This window comes from Brienomyrus brachyistius, chromosome 15 (assembly GCF_023856365.1).
Source record: "Brienomyrus brachyistius isolate T26 chromosome 15, BBRACH_0.4, whole genome shotgun sequence".
In the NCBI taxonomy this organism is placed as follows: domain Eukaryota; kingdom Metazoa; phylum Chordata; class Actinopteri; order Osteoglossiformes; family Mormyridae; genus Brienomyrus; species Brienomyrus brachyistius.
In genome coordinates, this window is record NC_064547.1 from 10,786,231 (window position 1) to 10,807,124 (window position 20,894).

General features: G+C 41.3%; 2 protein-coding genes across 5 annotated transcripts in view; both read right to left on the bottom strand.

The window, feature by feature from the left end:
- LOC125709222 (arf-GAP with coiled-coil, ANK repeat and PH domain-containing protein 2-like) overlaps positions 1 to 4,131 on the bottom strand; it is a 36,744-nt gene extending 32,613 nt beyond the window's left edge. For 2 of the 4 annotated variants that reach the window (XM_048977472.1, XM_048977471.1), the window contains exon 1: positions 3,574 to 4,129. In XM_048977472.1, the coding sequence (XP_048833429.1) occupies positions 3,574 to 3,623 (50 nt within the window). In that variant the 5' untranslated portion in view covers positions 3,624 to 4,129. Of the gene's footprint in view, positions 1 to 3,573 lie in introns of all 4 variants that reach the window. The other 2 variants (XR_007382660.1, XM_048977473.1) reach the window with 2 other exon arrangements.
- A 701-nt stretch (positions 4,132 to 4,832) lies between these two features.
- Positions 4,833 to 14,358, bottom strand: ppp1r2 (protein phosphatase 1, regulatory (inhibitor) subunit 2). Its single transcript, XM_048977484.1, has 6 exons — positions 14,095 to 14,358; positions 10,315 to 10,422; positions 9,773 to 9,856; positions 8,018 to 8,124; positions 7,568 to 7,738; positions 4,833 to 7,216 (listed from the first exon to the last, which is right to left on the bottom strand). Exons 1-6 carry the CDS (start codon positions 14,226 to 14,228, stop codon positions 7,197 to 7,199), a joined length of 624 nt encoding a protein of 207 aa, XP_048833441.1. The 5' UTR covers positions 14,229 to 14,358; the 3' UTR covers positions 4,833 to 7,196.
- Positions 14,359 to 20,894: the final 6,536 nt, after the last annotated feature.

A 20,894-nucleotide genomic window follows, 5' to 3' on the forward strand; every position in this document is an offset into this window, starting at 1 on the left:
ATGTCATGATTTCCTCATGACTGCTATCAAAACAATTTGAAATTGAATTTTTCTTGAATATTCAGAAAATCATCTTATGCCCCACAGTTTGAGAACCACTGACATGTCAAATACTTTTTGAGTCATTGCAGCAACAAAATCAAGTGTCTGAGGCTGCTTTTCTCTCTGTATCACTATGCAGAACTGCTTTAAATTTGATGCACTTTGTCTGAAGATTTGATCAGGTACACATCTGCAAGGTCTGAAAAAGGTCTGTCAGTATATTTAATCATGCTAGCAAGATCAAATGTCTGAAACTACCCCTTTTTTGCTATCACTATCAAGTCCAGATCGTCACTCATAGGACGTGTCTGCAAAGTTTGTAAAAGATACATAAAATACTTTTGAGTTATTGTGTTCACAAGACCAAGCGTCTTCTACAGCTGTGCCATCCTAAGCTGCCACACAGTGATGCCGCTTCATTTCTGGAGAAAATTGTTTCAAAATTAAATCAGATGAAGATCTTAATCAATAATAATAGTGAAGCAGTGATTAGATCCATCAAACACTTCTTATCACCTTTACAAGGTCCAATGTTGTCTGCTTTCACCCTTCTCTTTCCTATTTCCCATTCAGGGAACACAAACATGAGTCAGCTAAACTAGGTATTTTTCCCCATTTGCAGCTTCAGACACATGAAAACAACATGGGGAAAAATGCCGTAGACAGCATTCTATCAATACAGTAATATAATGAAACATAATACAAGTCATAGGATTAACAAGGTGGGTCACACTGCAACCTCACACCTCCACAGCTGGGGTTCCTGGCTACGTCTGTGGAATTTGCATGTTTCATTTTTCTTGGTCCATGATATTAGAGTATTTGGTGTCTCTACATTACTAAATCTGTACCAATAATGCAATTTACAATTAATTGCTACATCGCAATTCTTTTTGTCACGATTTTTCGCCAGTATGTTTAACCTTTGCACTGAATTATTTATGGCATCACCATTTAATACCAGCAGATGTAGAGGAGAACATTTTCTTTTACAAGCTTTTTTCCAACATCTGCTGATTAAAAAATAGTGGGGTAAGGGATTGTAGTAGATCCGAGATCCATAAGGATTATTAGATTTGTTATTAAAATGATTTGATTACTGAATGTTCATCTGAAACTTTGGCTATATGAATCCATTCATCTTCCTTAGGCACTTATTCAGTGCAGGTCAACAATGAGCCTACCTTAAGAAGCACAGGACAGGAGGCAGGGGATATTAGGACACACACATACACACACACACTCTAAAACATGCTTTGGGCAATGCAGAGATGGTAGCCTACTTCATCCAGATAGCTGTAGGAGACCGAGAAAATCTGCACAGGGTGAAAATTTCCAAGAATATACCACCAACCACAGGATTGTAGCTGACTCTGTAGGGACCACACCTGTCTGTCTCAGACATGTGTGGGTGGCAGCCCTCCACATAATGGAAGAGCACTGTGTGTGGTCACTCTGTCACTTTAAAGCATGTAGTACATTTCACATTGATTACTCAGGTTTGTCTTCATTCGTGGTTTCATGATGCAGAATGTTTTCCAGCTCTCACTACTGTATTATGAGCTGAGAAAGAAAGCTACATTTATTCCATCAAGACAATTCAACTGACTGGAGTGAAAGCCTACCAGGACTGGTCCTGAACACATTTTTCTTGATAGAGATGTAAACTCCAGATACTGTACTAGTCATTTCAATTAGCCAATGGCAAGCCCAGCTATTACAACATTTGGATTAATGGTTTGTAATATTTCTAGGTATCCCATGCAACATCTCATAAAATGCTGTATAAATTTAAACATCACAGGAATAACTGCACCTTCAAGAATTTAATGACAAGTTACCCCAAACGTGGATTGTCAAACAAACAAACAAACAAATTAAACCCTAAAAACAGACCTGTAGATGTTATGTATTTCATATAAATACTTCATTATACAATGGAGGTTTGACTAACAGCCCTTCGTCCACGATTCTTGCTCTTTCTGGGTTTCTAACATTTGTTCCTGCTTTTCTGAGACAGGATGTTGCAGTTGGATATGCTACTGGAGTTTTGGGCCCAGGAGAGCCAGTACTTAGTCATGCACTGAGAAGAAGAAACTCTGAATTCATGTGCCTGAAGATGAGGCACATAAAACTCACCCACCACTGCAGTTTATCAGATGCCGGAACCTTGAAATGAATCCCAATTAGGCCGGCACAATGTGTGATGTTAATATTGACACTGCATGTTCTGCACGTGGACATTCGCAATTATTCTTGTGTTCCCTCGTAATTCCTTTGCAATTGTTTTTGTTCCATCTATAAGTTTTGCACTTGGAAGTTGCTGTATGACACATGAGATGCACAGAAAGACAGCGTGCTTGTGTTGTTATTGGGGCGGGGGGGGGGGGGGGCAGTTTAATAATTCAATTATGCAAAACAATTGAGAAGGAACATGAAACTGTACATAATAGTATTTTCCAACCCTGTCCCTTTAGGGCCTCTGTAGATTTAGACTACAAAAAAATCAGATATTAAAGAAATATTTAAGACCATCTAAATAGAACTGACACTAGGCAGGCATTTTCAAGCTAGTTAGTGACTTATCAGACAGGGTTTAATAAGACTAGACATGCAGGAAATGTATACTGCTTTCCCAGCTGTATCACCCATTACTTATGTAGCAGTTTGAAGACAAATTAGCTAACTAACAACCTTAAAGCTGCATTTGCCTATTCTGATGTGCTGTCTTGCTTGTGGTAGATGTCACACTGAGTCACGTACAGAAAAAAACTGTGACACACAGCACTACACACAGAGCTGCAGAGTTACACAGTATTATATAGTGTCACACAGCTCACACGGCATCACACAGTCACGGACTTGCATACGTACAAAGCACACAGCATGTCAAACATGGAGTTACACAAGGAGTCACACAAAGTACCACCCAAAGTCACATATGGTGTCATACAAGGAGCCATACATAGTACCACACACACAGTGTTCCACATAGAGTCACACACAGAGTTATACATGGTGTCATACACATAGTACCACATAGAGTCACACATGGTGTCATACACAGAATCACACATAAGACCACACATGGTGTCACACATAGTACAACATAGTACAACACCCAGAGTCATACATGGAGTCACACATAGAGTCACACACAGAGTTATACATGGTGTCATACACATAGTACCACAAAGAGAGTCACACGTGGTGTCATACACAGAATCACACATAAGACCACACATGGTGTCACACATAGTACAACATAGTACAACATCCAGAGTCATACATGGAGTCACACATAGAGTCACACACGGAGTTACACATAGCAGCATACACAGTGTCACACACGGCCATGATCCCGCAGCAGTACCCCGCCTCTCCCTCCTCCTACCCCGGATTGTCACAGCACCCAGCTGGACACGCAATCCTTCCCCAAGGAAGCACCGGCCATTTAGCGGCGGCCCGATTCGTCACGACCGACACCACGACGCAAATCCGCCCCCGAGAACATGGAAAGCAGCGGCCTACCTGAACCGAGGGGAATCCTTAAGGCACTCCTCAAAATCCACCGTCACCATCTTTTAAGAGAAATGTTAAATGAAGCAGAGGAAGGCGGGACGCTCTTGCGCCGCCGAATGTGGAGCGTATGTGGCGGAGAGGCTGAGGGGAGCTACGGGGTTATCGGCCGCTAGTGCCACTGCGACTCAGCCATCCTTAGGGAAAACCGGTATGTGGATATTTCATCAAATAAAGCCGCTTGTTCCTTTACGGAGGGCCAGTGCGCTGCATTTACCCCGTGTATCAGCTAGACACCGCAATCCAAGCGGAGAAACAGCCCTCGCTGACAGAAACAGCTAGCTAGCCTGCAGAGCTGCGGGCGGTCCCGTCCACGCCAGGGCCGGGCTCTGGATCCCCCGCCCCCTGTGCCAAATAGCCCAGTCACGTTCACACAGAAACACGGCAAAGCGCCGTGTTAACACTGTGACAGCCTTTAGAAGTGTCACGTTTGCCAGATTCTTTATTATTTAAATTGGGAAGTGGTCTTAAGCTTTGTCATTCAACTTTTAATTTTGCATTCCTTCCAGCTTGAAGTCAAGGCTCCACATGTTCGTTAAAACACCACCACCTACTGGGCGATCGAGCACTCTGCTAGCAATCATAACCAGTACCTTTTCAAGAGGGGCCTTTCCTCTACCGAGAGGGACCACCACCCTGGTCGGCGAAATCTCCAGAGGTGGATTCCCCGCCCCAGTCGGCCAAATCTATAGAGTACGACCTATAAATAGTAACCAGATTCTCCTAGTTACAAATATCTTCACAGGGGGAGTCATTCCTCTAGTAATCAGTACTTTCACAAGAGGAGTCTGGCATCTAATAGCCAGTAACTTCACAAAAGTTGTACCCCTAGTAACCAGTACCTTCACAGGAAGAGTCCTAAGAAACATCTGACCTTTATTCATTCATCATTCATTTTCCCATTGAGGTAGACAAGTAGGTGTGTGACACTGCAGGTTAGGAGTCTATGTGAATGTCCGGAATGTTGCTGGATTGAATCCCATGGCTGGCAGTTAGGTTACTGAGCAAAGTCCTTAGCCAGAAAAACTGCTCTGCAACACCGTTCTAATTGCTGATCTTGAGTTCTGACTTGAAGCTTCACTCTCTCTGAATATATGTATGTGCCTGATAGTAGAGCAAGGTGTGATATATGAAAATTCAAGACATGCTTATGTGCTTGTACATTAGTGAATAAAGGATCCACTGCATCAAATCCCCTGCCCAACCAGGAGGAAACCATTTCATGACACTTTTATTAATGAAGACAAAAAACACACATCCTATAGTTTAGGAACATGCCAAATTAACAAGCGAAAATAGCGGTAAATGGTAAATCTCAATCATTTTGGAAAACAGGACCACAAGGTAATCGTTCTTAAACTTTCTTCTAGAGAGAAAAAAACATCCTGGGGTCAAACAAGCAAGGCAAACTTATGAATACTGCCTGGGGGGGGGGTTAAATATTCTATTGTTAACTTTTTGATAATTATGTCTATTGCACTTGATGGTCAGGGATATAAAATTTAATAAAAAAAAAAAATGAATTTATGGATTCATCATTGTCTTGAGGTTGCTGTTCAAGGTACGACTTTGATAACATGCAATGGCTGCACCACTCCAGAAGTTCTGGTAGCGATGTGTAAGGGTACATGTATATCAGCCTTAAAAAAACCCATCTGCCTTAAGCAGGTTCATTCCCAAATTACACATACACATCTTTCAGATTTATGTAGCAAATGTGACATTAACTACACAATGATCGAAAGCATTTTTATGTTCCATCTATGTAACATTACTTAGGATTTTAACCTAAAGATATCCTCTTCAAGACTAACAAACAAATTCAAAATTCCTTCCATCTGCACACAGCCATTGCAGCATTCTAAACTCCAAATTGTATGAGGTCCTTCTCCTGGTCTTTGGGTACATAAAAGTGTTCAGTCACTGACTTTGAAAGACGAGAACTTAAAATTGCTGCATGTTTTATCTTTTGCTAGGTATACAGTTGGCCCTCCATATCCACGGGTTCTGCATCCATGGATTCATCCAACTGCAAACTGAAAATATTCAGAAAAAAAAATTCCAGGGAATTTGAAAGGAAAACTTGAATTTGCGATGCGGAGAGCGCTACGCTGAATCCACGCAAATGAAGCGATGTGTACTTTTGGGTGTTGTTTGTGAGTGATAAGACATTTGTGTCTGGGTGTGCATGTGTGTGTCTGTGTGAGAGAGAGACATAGAACAAATTTATATTTCCTATTTATATTTCCTATATGTATTACAGTAGTATAACTGTTTATATTGTGCTAAGCATTACAAGTATTCTAGGGATGATTCAAAGTGTATGAGAAGATGTGTGTAGGTTATATGCAAAGACTACACTATTTTATATAAGAAACTTGAAAAAGATTTTGTTATCCGGAGGAGAACTCGGAACTAATCCCCCGTGGATACCTACAGCCAACTGCACCTTCATAATTTCTGTTGATCTGTGAAAAAACTGAACTTTGGCTACAAAATAAGAAAGGGCATGAAGACTCCAAAAGGAGACCATTTATAAAACAAATGTATCCCGAACAAGGACAATGGCATTCTACGCAAACTACCCTTAAGCAAATACAATCTTTCATTGAAAATAATCATTAAAGTAAACAATTTACAGAAAAACAATATTAGTAGCATTTCATCATTTCACAAAATTCTGTCTCATCAGTAGTTCAAGCAATTTCGGGGTGCAAGTCCCTAATGCCTTCTCATAAATTTGGAAAGCTAACATAGCATTGATTCAGTGTAAAACACTGGAAATTATGGCCACCCTTTGGGGGGGATGATGCAAGTCACAGGGTTTCTACAGGGCATTTTTAAATGGAACACAGCTTTTTTTGTAGCAATGGCCAATTTGTATTTAAAGTACATTTACGAAAACGTAAATATTCAAACGTAGATCAAGCCTACGTAATTTATGAAAAACTGCAGAATAGCGGTTCTTTGTACTTCAGTGTATCAAGCTAGTTTTAAAAAAGCGCATTAAATGGAGAAATAAAATGATTTATTACTTTTCCAAGAGGTTTTGGCCTGCAAAGTTTAAGAAGTGGCCTGTTTACAATGAAAAAGAATAGAAATGAATCTCATTAAAGAAAGAGTAATGAAGAAAGCTTATCTAAACACACAAAGAAGATCTCAGGTGGAAAAAGAATCACAAATGGTGGTTCTGATGGTTTTAGAGTAGGCATCAAGAAAAGAAAAGAAAAGAAAAAAAATTAAATAATGAACACCCAACTCCCCAGTTCGTTGGTTTGCTTGGCCTTACCAAGCAGCTCTAGGACCAGGTCTTCAGAAGGCAAGGAGAAACAACTGCTGATGAAGTCCACTATAGGCCATCAGGTCTCACATTTCCTGACAATACGGGAATCACTCTTGGCAACAGAATAAATACCAGTCAGGTCAATATACTTTCACTTGACGGTTATTCATGAAAACAAAACGCAGATGGCAGGGTTGTGAGGCGTTGTGTTCTTTGACCAGCTCTGAAGCAACTACTGGTGTCTTAATGTTTCACAAAGCTGAGTTCAGGACACAGCAGAGCAAGCCATCTTCTAGGACTCTAGACTTTCAGCTGTAACACATTGGGGGAAGAGTGAGTCAAACAATTTAAACTCTACGGTATACAACAAGAACACATTTCTCTGAAGTATACATATCAGTCCTGTCTTCTGTCAATCATACAACAAAATCTAATACCTGATTCTTCAGCTCCAATACTTATGTGAACTGGAATACCTACTTAATTACCAGTATAAAAGTACAGACAGGTGTACAGTCATTTACATCTGAGTTATACGATTCAGGACTTGTACTTTGAGATAGCATGCCACACAGAACAGCCAGCTAGTCTTATCTGAAATTTGAAGACATTATATGGAAAAGCCAGGTATAGTTCCTTAACACATATTTGGGTTCAACTTACCATCTTGTGGGGGGTCTACATTGATGTCTTCAGGCTCCGTGTCATCTTTCATTTCCTCATCTTCATCCTCCTCTTCTTCTAACTCGTTGGCGATAAGTTGCCTGGCCAGTTTAATGTTCAGGCCTTCATTATAGTGCATTTTCCTCATCATCCGAAATTGCTTCTTTTTTTCTGAAGAGCAAACACTGATTTAGTTGGTAAGCTCTGAAGCGGATTCAAAGGAAGAAAGCCCACACACCACACCAGTCTGACATTCACTGCAGTGTTTCCCCTACCATTATATTAGGGGGGGGGGGTGGTTAGCACTGTTGCCACACACCTCTGGGACCCATGTTCAGGTCTCTGCCTGGGCCACATGTGTGTGGAGTTTGCATGTTCTCCCCATGTCGTCGTGGGGTTAGGGTCTGCTCTTCTAGTGTGACCATAAGGGGTCGTGAGGTCATATGCTACCTTGCTCCTCCGGGGTAAGCTCTTCCTCCTCCTCCTCACTGCTCTCCTCCTCCTCCTCTTCCTTCTCTCTCAGGAAGCGTGGTTCTGATCCCTCTGCCGCTGCCAGCCTGGGAGAAATGGAAAGCAGACGCACAAAGCTCTGAGAGTGACGTGCGACCCACCAGATAGGATCCCGATTCGGAATAAAAGCAGGTCAGATATTTCTGCGCGACCCTTCGCCCGTTTGCTCTCTGCTGCTGGGTAGAGTGTACACCACAGAGGCGCTTCTGCACCAGCACCTCTTCTCCATAGAGGGAGAGCGGTTCTGTGTGCCATTCAGTATGACATTCGCGACCGTCAGGGCTGCCAAAAAGATAAAGGAAAGAGGAAGAAAAAAAAAAACACTATTCCAAAATCCCTGATGGATCACAAATCTTAGACCAAACCAACTTTTGGACAAGCCAACCAGCTGACACCCCCACCCTGCAAGCCAGGTCTTAATTTCTCTAAACGTCCAACCCAAATGGAACACCATAGAAGACACTGGACCCAGCAGAAGCACCCACTTATCTGAGAAGCAGAGCAGGAAGTTGGAGGAAAGGAGAATGAGGCCCTAAATGGTAATGTCTTACAGTAGCCTATAGTCAACTCAGCCTGTTTAACTGGCCGAGAAGAAAACAAGCTGTGCATCAGGAAGACGCAACGTTACGATTGAGCTAGATTGCTGTGCTATGTTTGGCAAAAAAAAACAAGACAAAAAGGGACAGTCCAAAACCCCAAACATCTAAGATGGTCATTTTTGAAGCTATGAGTTAAGATGACTACCTAAACTAATAGTGAAAAGCAATCAAAAAATACTGCATCATAGTAAGCTGGCTACACTAAGCCAGAACACAAAAAGTGGGTCAACATCTTATCTGTGACCATACTTTTATAAATTGATGAAGAAACACATACACACACGCACTTTGTTTAAAGAAAAACAGATGTGAAGAATAACCCTTTCTGGCCAGACTAAGAAGCTGGACGAACCTGGCAGCCTTAGGGCTGTAGCACACAGCACCCGTCTGAAACATGGATCTGCCGAGGCCTATCTGAGCATATCGGTGCATCACAAGCTCCTGCAGCCGATCCATAAGCGCACACACAAACAAACACTGTTGGTTACTATTTATACGAGCAGTTCAGGACAACCAGTCAACATGATGTCTACAAATCCGCAGTGCCCCTAGTCAAATATCACAATTTGTACTGACGTTCACAGGACACAGACAAGGAGAACTTTAATGTACATTTTTAGATCTCCAAAGCACTTTTCCTACAAATGAACAGAATGGTACATTTCTAAAACATTACCACCTTCTGCATCACTCTCATTTTGGCCTAAAAAACAGATGATTCCTCTTCTGTTATTGATCAATAAATGCTGCTGCTGTTAATTTTGACAGTGGTGTGTGGATCAGCTGGTTAGGACTCACTGGAAGGTCGCTGGTTCAAATTCCTTGGCTGGCAGAGTGATGCCATCATTGGCCCCTTGATCAAGGCCCCTAACCCCAAATGCTCCAGTGACTGGATGACCTTGCTTTCTCAATTATATGTTGTTTTGATGAAAACATCTACTAAATACATTTTTTTTATGTAATGAGAGGTCCCATGATTGCATTTGATCTGTACAACATCGACATAAATATTTATCCATGAGATCATTGCAAGCTACTGTCATTCTCCTCCTGCTAATCTGAGATCACAAAGACAGCCCATATTTAAAGCACTTACTTCTTAACTAGGTCATCTGCTTGGAGTGCTGCGTTTGTTTCAGAGTCGCTCAGTGCTCCGTCGTCATCCTCTTCCCCCACCATCCTGGAAGAGAGGGATCATGGGGAAGGTTCCCATAAATAATTAACAATGTCCCCTCTGCAAGCCCTGCAATGCCAGCAGGGACAACCTTCACAATGGGATTTGCCCTTGGATTTAGTTACATGTTTGTGGATACTTTCTTGCTGGGGGCAGACGGAAAGGGATATGCAATATCCAGGGGACTATTCACAAGATCCTAACGTCAGGCAGCTTTCAGGCTCCAGGAGGGCGACAGGTTAAGATGGCCTCTGCATCTTAGTTGAACTAAATAGCCAAGGTTATGAGTCAGCTGATCTGCATTACTACATATATTGCGTTATCTTGAAATTACTAAAGAAAATAACTTTTAAAGAATCTCCCCAATAAATCATTTCTTAGCAGAAAGGAACCATCAAAACAAATACAACAGAAAACATCCGCCTAACAGCATAACGTAATGGCTGGGTTTGCTGTCCACTCACCTGTTATATGGTGTGCTGGGCTCATCAATCTTCATTAACCCATAGTCCTTATCCGCAGGGTGATAGGTTGCCAGAATATTCATTTCGTCCCATTTCTGTGACTTCTTTCTGAAATAATGGGTCAGCAAAAAAGTCAGGAATAATTAGGGTAGTTATTTCAATATTTACTTCTATCACTGAAGCTGATTTGTATAACCCTCAGTTCTACTCAGAGACTTTGAAGAACTCTCTCTCTATTAAAGCTTAAAACAGAGAAAGCAGGGCACATAAAACAATACTGGGATAAATCATGGGATGATCATAGTCATAGTCCTGTTATATGCAGTGCCAGTGTCTCGGCGCATGACCCCTGGTGTTCCACCTAGCACAGACGCGTCCTCACACTGATGTGCCAAGACTCGAACACCTGCTACTCCTGTTCTCACCCTCGCACTTTGTCAATACCATCACAGACCCCACCTTCCAAGGGCTCCGCACACAGCCCGATCCACTTCAGGAGAGTGCCCACTCGGGTCTTGAATCATCCCAGCCGCTGCCCCCTGCACTTGTCAAGAGTGAATAAATCTAATCGCCGGCACCATAATCCGTCTCGTTCCCTGCCATCGTCAGCCACCTTCACATTGATCATAGACAGATAAGGTGTCAGCTAGCAGGACGTGGTGATTCGATGGATCACAGCTTGCCACAGACTGCTATGACCCTTCCAGGTGATCGAGGGAAACCAAACTTTTGCCCTTGGCTTTGCTGTAAGAGACACAACTGAGACAGGTTTTCGTGCAGAATTCACAGCAGTAGGGTCACAAGGGAAATATGTCTGTTAAACTGTATTGTCTGAATAGAGCTTAAATGTCGAGCTGGTATCAGGTCCCAGCTTAGAAGTGCGTCTGAGCTGGGCTCAGAAGCGGCCCTCTGCATGTTCCTGGAGACAGGCAGCCAATGCAGAGCCCAACACAGCTGGTCATAACACAGTCAGCCACCACAGGAAAGGGACCTTTATGAAACCTGGTGTGGCTTCATTTAGTGGAACAGTACAGATCTTTTCAGGGCTGGTTCCTCCTCTCAGTGTAGGCCAGACCAATCAAAAGAAGAATGTGTACACACACACACACACACACACACACTTTTTTCTAATTACTTAGACATTGACACTACAGGGGAACAAAGAATCTTCTGCACTGTAATCATTATGGTACTAATGTATCTCAGTGAAACCTAAGTTTGGGTGGCGTGCGGCTCTGTGGGTTAGAACTGGGTGCCTATGATAAGAAGGCTGCCAGTTCAAATCCCCTGGCTGGCAGAGTGAGGTCACCACTGGTCCCTTGAACAAGGCCCTTAACCCCAATTATTCCAGGAGAATTTTCTGACCATGAATATTGCTCTGGATAAACGCATCTGCTAAATAAATGTGGATGCATCATCCATAGCCATATTAAAGCATCAACAGTGTAAATAATATTACTTATCCTTAATATATATGTATTAAACATTATAAGATGAATTACTGAATTTCAGGGTTGAACCACAGAGATCATTTTGACTCAGGAGTTTTAACACTGAAAACGTAAACCAAAGCTGAAAGTCAACAAAAGCAATGTAACCGTAGGCCTCAACAATGTGATGGTAATGTTTCAATGGAGAGAGGGTAGGCATCATTTATGAAGCAAACGCCTGACTGCCACTTCTGAATGCCCCAGCCAGACTGAAGGCTTAGCTGTACAGTAGTAGAGTCTCAAAATTTCTTTGGCGTGCTGCCAGGACACAAACAATCCCAGTAATCAAAGTGCTGGAGCATCTTAACAAGGAATCATACTCCTGTATGCATGAATTCTGGGAAATGCAGATTCAGGAAATCATTTGCCAAAAAACAAGGCTTCTGGAGAATGCTCTAGAAACAGGTCAGAAAACAAGCAGGACAAGAAATTCTCTGCAAAGAGAAAGGCTGTAAAAAATATAATCAATATTCAGAAAAGTCAGCATCTTGACCCAGATGCATGCAAAGAGGGTCTTGGGAGGTCATGAATTTGAACTTGAAACTATGAACTGTGTCCAGCTAAAGTGGCAGACAGTAGGGACTCAGCACCCTTTAGTGTTCATCATAAGTACTGAGGGCACAACAAGCCAAAAATCACCTCACGGGTCCAGAGTATAGGTATATTGCACCTGCCACTGCTATATGCAAAGAGTAAACAGTAAACCTCACTCCCGTGGTCATGTCAGGAAGGTGCTCAGTAGAAAAAAAAAACATTACGGTAAATTCCATATACCAAGCAACCATCCCCCTCCCCCAAGAAAAAAACAGCTAAACAGATCAATCAGCCCATGAGGCTGACATTACTGTACCATTGTGTATAAAGTTCCTTGCTTTTCCTTCCTGGTCATGCTGCAGTAATGTGGTTTATGATTTACCATCGGCCCAACCTAACAGATGCAGGTCCAAATCCTATACAAAAACTCCCAAAGTAAAGGTTAAACAATGCATTTTGAGATACTGCAATGTGTGAGGCATCCAGTTAAACTCTGTTCTCAACTCCCCAAACAATCTGAACTGAGCCAAAAACTAAAGCCCAGGGGTACTTTGATAGCCATTACATTCCCATGTCTAACTGTTTAGAGAATCCTCAGAGACCGACCCCCCGTCCCCTACACACACACACTGTCTATTTTAATATCAGATAGGGCAGTTGGGAAAAAGGTGTCACCGCAGATCTCTATTAAGGCAGGCATCTCACTAACACATTTTTGCTGTAATAGTTGTGGTGGAAGCCAGAAGAGGGGCTTGCACACACAACAACCCAGTTTAGCAGTGCCTCCGGGAGCTGTGCACCTCCACTGCTCGGGGTGGCGAGTGCCTCAGCAGGCTAAGTCTCTGTAACTATAATCGAAAGATCTCTGGTTTGCTCCATTGGCCCTTCAGCAAGGCCCTTAACCCCCAACAACAAGGGTGCCACACATTGGCTGACTCTGCCAGATGGGGTAGGCAAAGAACAATTTCGATATACTGGTACTTGTGCAAATGGCAAATAAATTATTATTTCTCCATATTGCCCATTCATTAAAGATAGGGCGTCATTAGCTTAATAGAATTGTCTCTAAAAAATGCGAAAAGCTGTCGGAACAAAATCAACCGCAAGAGTTTGCACAAAGAGCTTGGACGCTGGACTGGTCTGAGTGACACCAGTGCAGGCTAGGATCTTGAACTTCATCGCAGATGGGATCCAAAGATCGCTACAGCAGAAATGCGCAGCGACAGATCGACAGAAGTCAAGAGGGCTGCTGGAAACCGCCTTTACTGCACACACCCAAGGTAAAAAATCGCGACGGCATGTCCCCAGCGGCGGATTATAAGAATTAAGCACAAATGGACAACAAGTTAAACGACCATATTTTATAACTGGAGCTATGGTTTATGGGTCTGGTTGTTGAAAAATACAAATCACAGTACCAATGGTGCTAAAGTTCCCTGCGTTAGCTTGGCAGCCGTCGACCTTGTTAGATTTACGTCTCGTATACGACGAGAAAGAAAAACGACAAGCCCGTGTTGCAAAAGCTTGCAAACGTGAGTAGTAAATGACTCTCCACCCTCCCACACTACGGGCCACCGTGCAGCTTTTAATGACCATATACAGGAAGCTTATGACTACTGACGGCTACGTAGCTGGGGAGCTAACTGGCCAAGTTACCGATACAACATATAATCGTAATCTGGCTAAAAGTGTATCATTTTCTTGTTATTTTCTTAAATAGCCGATCGACTACTTAAACCTATGTAAGGATACTCACTGCTGATCATCTTCGAGTGGACCGAGTGCCACCCGCTCCGGGCTATCCAGTGGCGGCACTTCGGGTCCCGTTTTGACGTTAGTCGAGCTGTTTTTGTTTTTCAAAATGCCTTTAATTGGTCGCGGAGCTGCCATTCCGTCTCCGAAGGCGTCCTGTCCTAAGTTTACAAGCCGCGTCGCTGGTTTAGGCTGTCTGACACATCCCGGTTACCCAGCCGTATGAACGGCGCCCGTTTGAGGCTACACCCCGCGTACCTAACATCGCGAGAGTACGAACGAAAGTTGTAGTGTCGCTATGACGACGCGCCATGCTGTAGATAACACGAATTTGCAGCCATGTTGGTTGTGGCTAAAATGGGAAGTGCTTGGTGAAAAGTGTGAGAAAACCACTGCGTTTGTTCCGGACTGTTACTTAACTGGCAAAAATGTTAGCGCACACTTCTATGGATGTAATTACGTTTTGCCAAAATTGACCAAATAATAGGCAGGGCATTTTAATTAAATTTTATCGATGTTTTATCTGCAATCCCGAATTTGCAGTATTTTTTCAAAAACTCTCAAATGTTGTGCCATGTGTTTGTTTTTATTTTATTTTGTAAAAATAACTACGTACTGGTGTAATAATGAAACCCCCATTGTGCCTCCGTCACAGTGCACTTTTTTAAAGTGATGTATGCAAGGATAACGATCAGCGAACTCATTAAGCTACATCGCAAGAATGTTAATGTGCTTCCATTCAGACAAAAAAATTTGTTCGTTAAGAGCATGCCCTGCTAAATAAAAATTTGCACGTCACTAAAAATAAAAGCAAAACTGGAAATATTGAGGGTTCTTTCATTTTGACAATTAAAATAATTTTCATTGTTCAAAACCATGTGACAGCAGTGCTTAAGGGAATCGGTGGTTGGTTGGGAGTCTGTGTGCCTGTGATTAGAAGATCGTTGGTCCGATGCTGGCCTTGGCAGAAAAGTCATGGCCCTTACCCCCCAGCTCCAGGGGCACCATATACTGGTTGACTGTGTACGTAGTGATAGGAACAGCTCTTTGAAGGATGCCAGATCTTTTGGCTCCATTCTTTTCATCAGGTCATCATTCTTTTTTCTTTGGGGGCAAGGTTTACTATAGTTATCTGTGAAGTAATTACTAAGATAACAGGGTAAGATTTAGATCAGATTCAGAGTTAGACATCCTACCAATATAATTTTGTTTCACATCTGTGGAATAGGTTTATCGGCACTATATTACTGGTCTTGCCAGACCTAATGTCAATGACCTGCATCGTAAACATTATACAAAGTGATGCCATATCCTCCTGCTTTGTCAGTGAATTTGCTGCTTCATATGAACTGTGTTGTGTAAATAAAGTTGCCTTGAGTGCAATTCATTCAGCTCTCAGTATTAGAAAGCTATTTTTTTGGCACAAGAACCTTGGCACCATTCTGCAATCAAGAAACCTAATGCGAGGACTACCTCATCGTCTGTTCTCATCGTTCACATGAAAGGGAGCCACTGAAAAGAAACAGTTTGTTTGCAAATGTTATGTCACTATGACCCAGTGCTGTAACCCCCAAGCTTGGACAATAAAATGTTGTAGGCAAAGAGAAGGATTCCAGTGTAGCTGTGCTCATACCTGTGTAAACAGCAAATAAATGGTTTTCGTTCTTTCTTCAAAGGTTTCTGTGTTGTGTAACTGCATTGATTTTTTTCTTTATGTCATTTCAATTCAAATCTTAATTCAGCATTCTGTGGGGTGTGGCCAGTTCTAGTCAAATTCCAATTAATAAATTAAATAGGGATAATTCAGGAATTCTGAACAACCCTGGTACATAATGAGCTAACCGATCAATCTTGCCATGTATTCAGTCACATTCTTTAAGGTGGGATGGTGAATCGCCCCTTACTACCAGCAAAGACAATAGCATCTATCTAGAGAATTGAACCACTCAAGCAGCAACAACATTTGAGACTGTGCCATCCAAGAAGTTGTTGGTTTAAATGCTTGTTTTCTGGTGGGAGACATCTGGTATCCTCTGAGTGAACACCTGCTGATTCCAGTGTGGTATCCCCAAGCCATGGCTGAGGAGAGATATAACATCACACACCAAAGAACACATACTGCTGCAGAGCTGGCTCTGAGCATGTGGAAGATGTGATGCTTGCAAGTCCTCGGGGGGGGGGTCTAACATTTTTCCCTTAATGATGCTGTGCTGAACATTCTAGTAATTATTTTATTATAATTTATTTCTGGCCACCTCCTCCTCTTGTTTGAATGCTTCTTTTAAGAAGTGTTGCTACTGTACCATATATTTAAAATAACAGGTTATTTTTTATTGTTCTTAATTACATTTCTTAATTTTGTGTGTTGTGATTTTATGTGTATATTTTTTACATTTGCTTATGTCTCATGTGACACTAATGTAACATATTTCACCACTGAAATGCATGGAATCAAAGTTCCTGTTATCTGCAGTCTGTGCTTTAAGTCCCTTTGTTAATTATCAAATAACCAAGGGTTTTGGGAAACACTTGCAAATCTCATTCATTCTTTACCTACATTATTTTGTCCATTATTCGCTAAGATTGTTCATTATCGGGAAAGACACTCCTGATCAACAATGCATTAGTAAAGTCAGAAGACAGGCAAGATTCTAGAAATCAGTGGTACTCAAAAATAGGCACACGGAAGACATCACCATTATTATAATTAGGGGATAAACAGCAGGTTTAGATAATGATGTATAAATCCATGTAACAATTTCATCTCATATTGTTTTGAGGCTGAGTCCCAGTAAGGGTCCCATCAGAGACTGGTTCCTCATGTGTAGTTCCTCATGTGACAGGGGCATCGGAGGGTTGAGGAAACCCCGGCACTTTGTAGGGGCTCCAAACCTTACTGTCAAGAGCCCTGCCAGGAATTTCTAGTTACACCCTTGGTAATACATCGAGTGCATTTGAAATGTTTTTCTCAGTGGGTCTCTACAAGCACCTGGTGTTCTTAAATTGTAATAATGATCCCATAGTGATAACTCATAACACACCTCTGTTAAACTATCAACGATGCACCGAGAGTGAATTAAACTGTCAGAATTCAGTTCCATCAACTACTGAAACAATAAAGAACAGTTATATTTTATATTTTGTACAGTTTTATTTTGTGTTGTGCAATTTACAACGTACTCATGGATCATAAGTAGATAAATATAATGCATCAACATTCAGAATAAAAATAGATGTACAGAAATTCTTTAAAGCACACATCTTAAGAAGGAAGCACAAAGTGGTAGACAGACTCGTTTATGGATTAGTGGAAGAATCAGTTAGTGTACATACTGCATTTCCTCTGAAAAGAGGGGATTAAGACTACAGGTGGATTTTTCATTACATAGGTTATACAACAGGCAGAAGTCAAATTCACAAAATGCATTTACCCCAGTCCTGTAACGTGAAAAAAATCAACTACATGACTGAGTTGTAGTGTTGATGCTGGTAAAATAACAGAAACAAAACATACTTGTGTTTATGCATTAATTTTGAACGGACAATCAATTTGAGGCATTGAAGCAGATTCATATCTTCAGTGTAATACACATAGTTGTATCCGGATTGGTGTCAATCAATTGCTTATTTTATGTGTGTGAGTGTTCCTTGAGATGGACGATACCCTATGTGGGATTTCCCCTTCTCTCTGTGCCGTACATCTTTCACATACGCTTAGGACAACCTCGCACTATATAAGTGATTTGGGAAGATGGACTGAGAGATAGATGGGTGAGATGAAAAGTGAGGCTGGAGAAGTTTCTATCTGGAGAGTAAGCAGTGTTGCCAGAAGTTGCCAATGGTAAAAGGCAGGGGTGCGAGGAACATAAAAACAATTTCAGCTAATTTCTGGTTTTACACAGAGCCGGACAGGGAAAGCATGAATTATAACAAGCCAGTAAGGCTCCCTATGCTATTGCGATAGATAATTTCAAATGTTCTTTACAGTGAAACACTTTCAGGTGTTACCTTACAGGTGCGCTGGCAACTGGAATACAACAAAAATGTGGGTCCATCCAGTGTGCTCCGAGGACTGCTTTGAGAAACACTGGCTTAAAATATACTTGAAGTGTACCTAAAGTGTAGCCTAAAGTGTTTAAAGTGTTTTGGGGGCATTTCAGAATACTGTTCAAGTACTCTGTTCACATTTCATTACAAAAAAAGAACTTGTTACTCCAAGCACTGCAGTTTGACATCAGAAAAAGTCTAATTCTTCTGAGGTTTCCAATGAGCTATAGGTGAGCCATGTAGCCGTAACAGTTAAAAAAAAGTAGAGCTCACTTTAACATTTGTTGCTACCTACAGTGCCGAACAGGCATTATATCTGAAATGGATTGTTTGTTTTTTTAAATAAACACAATATATTTCTGAACTCTGGAAGGTAAATGTAATTCACAAATCAAAATTAATCAAAATAAAACAACGGTGATGCAAACATTTCTGGAATTTTTCTTGGAATAAAATGGAATGATCCATTATTAATCTATGCAGGTTTATCTAAAAAACAGTTTAATATTTAACAAGGGTAGTCGATGTGTTCTGAAGTCCGTGACCGCCTGTTGTTAGAATGTTTTTTTTATTCTTGATCATAGGCAGAGTCCCTGTCCTGACCAGCGGCGGCATTGTTTTCTACGCGTTATATGAAAAGCCTATAGAGATATTCATTCGTGAATCACTAATGATGACTGTAACAATAAGTATGAATAATAATTTCCGTTTCACTGTTCATTTTCCATATCGTTTGCGATGCAAAAAAACGAGTCTAATTCATGCAACAGCAACGCACCACACGGTGGTGGTATTGCACTATTTATTTTCTCAAACCAGTTCGCCATTAACATCCATCCATCCATCCATTTTCCAAACCGCTTATCCTATTGGGTCGCGGGGGGTCCGGAGCCTATCCCGGAAGCAATGGGCACGAGACAGGGAACAACCCAGGATGGGGGGCCAGCCCATCGCAGGGCACACTCATACACCATTCATGCATCCTACGGGCAATTTAGCAAGTCCAATCAGCCTCAGCATGTTTTTGGACTGTGGGGGGAAACCGGAGTACCCGGAGGAAACCCCACGACGACATGGGGAGAACATGCAAACTCCGCACACGTGTAACCCAGGCGGAGACTCGAACCCGGGTCCCAGAGGTGTGAGGCAACAGTGCTAACCACTGCACCACCATGCCGCCTTCGCCATTAACAAACTTTTGCAATTAGGTAATCGCGTGGAGCTATTTATCTAGCTAACAGAAAGACTGCTTCTTGAGTAGTACATTGGGTGAAATGGAACTTAATAAAATACACAGAAATTTCTTGTGTTAAATGTTTATTTAGTATCTTTAAAGATATACTTATTCAATAACGCTAGAAATTCAGAAATACGTGTTTCCAAAATTGCTTTCGCCTTGTGTATTTAGCCCCTGAAAGATCTAGGCTGATGGTACCAGGTCTTCACCTGCATTCACCTTGAAGCTTGTACTATTCACTTTGCATCCGAGTATGTTTCCATGCGGAGTAGAAATGTTTTGAGTTATTGAAACAAACACCCCCCATCTCGCACAAAAATAACGAATGTGTTTCATTTTACAGCCTGACTGGCAGTTTTCCCCGGAGACTTTCTCTAATCATTGCATAATACGCCTCAGTGTAATAGGATTTCCTCTGGCAGAGGGGGCTCAGTTAGAGAAAGTGTCAACAGTAACTGCTGATAGTGTAGTTCACCGCCTCTCTTGGGGCAAATTTGCCCTTTCTGTCAGTCCGTAAATCCCTTCTACTCGTGCAGTCCAAAGTAAACAGATGAGTGCCTGAGGTTGTAATCTCTGCAATCTATGCTTGGATTTCTGCTCAGTAGAGAGTTTCCAGGAAATGCTGATTTGTTTCTTGAATGCTTTGGAGAAATCTCTTGACGTGAATGTGGTTACATTTGTCTTGTGCTTTCAAGCCTGATCTGCTGGACAAGACTAATGACCGACACTTCATACATTCCTATCAGGAAATACAGGTGGAAAAGGGCAGAGGGGAAAATCTGTAAACTGTTTGGATTAGACTCAGGATTTTTATGCTTATGAATAAAACCAATTTAGCTTTAACTGATTCTCCCTGAAGGTTTTGCAGAAAACATGATCGTTCTAGTCTAATCTTTTGGGTGGCTGTAATTAAACTTATAACTTGTAAACTATTAGAATGAAATGAAGTTAAAACATCTGAATATGAATTTCTGTTATATTCAGCACAGGGGTGGGCGATATGGCAAAAATATCATATCACAATTTTTTTATTAGAATCACAATCCATGATATAGATCACATTTTTTTTATTACAAACCAACTAAACTGAAATGCATGTAGTAGTAATTGACAATTTTACCAATTAACAAGTAATTCTACCCTTACAAGAAACACCGCTTGTGGCATTATAATTAGGGATGTAAAGATACCAAAACTCACGGTACAATAATAACGCAATAAAAAGTTCACGATAGGATACTTAATAGAGAAAAAAACTCTTAATATTTAATAATAAACATGTTTATTTATATCAAATTAGTTCTTCCTTTTAACATAAAATGTTTCTGCTTTTCTTCATTAGTGAAATATCCAGCTATAACCTTAAGCCTTTGCCAGAACTTAGCAGTAATTTACTAAACAATGCATGTAATTATAAAACAAAAACAAGCAGTTAGTAGTTCCTTTATAAAATATTAATTATTACTGCAACAGCTAGATCTTTTAATCAAAGCACAATCTGCAATCCAGAAGTAGTGTTT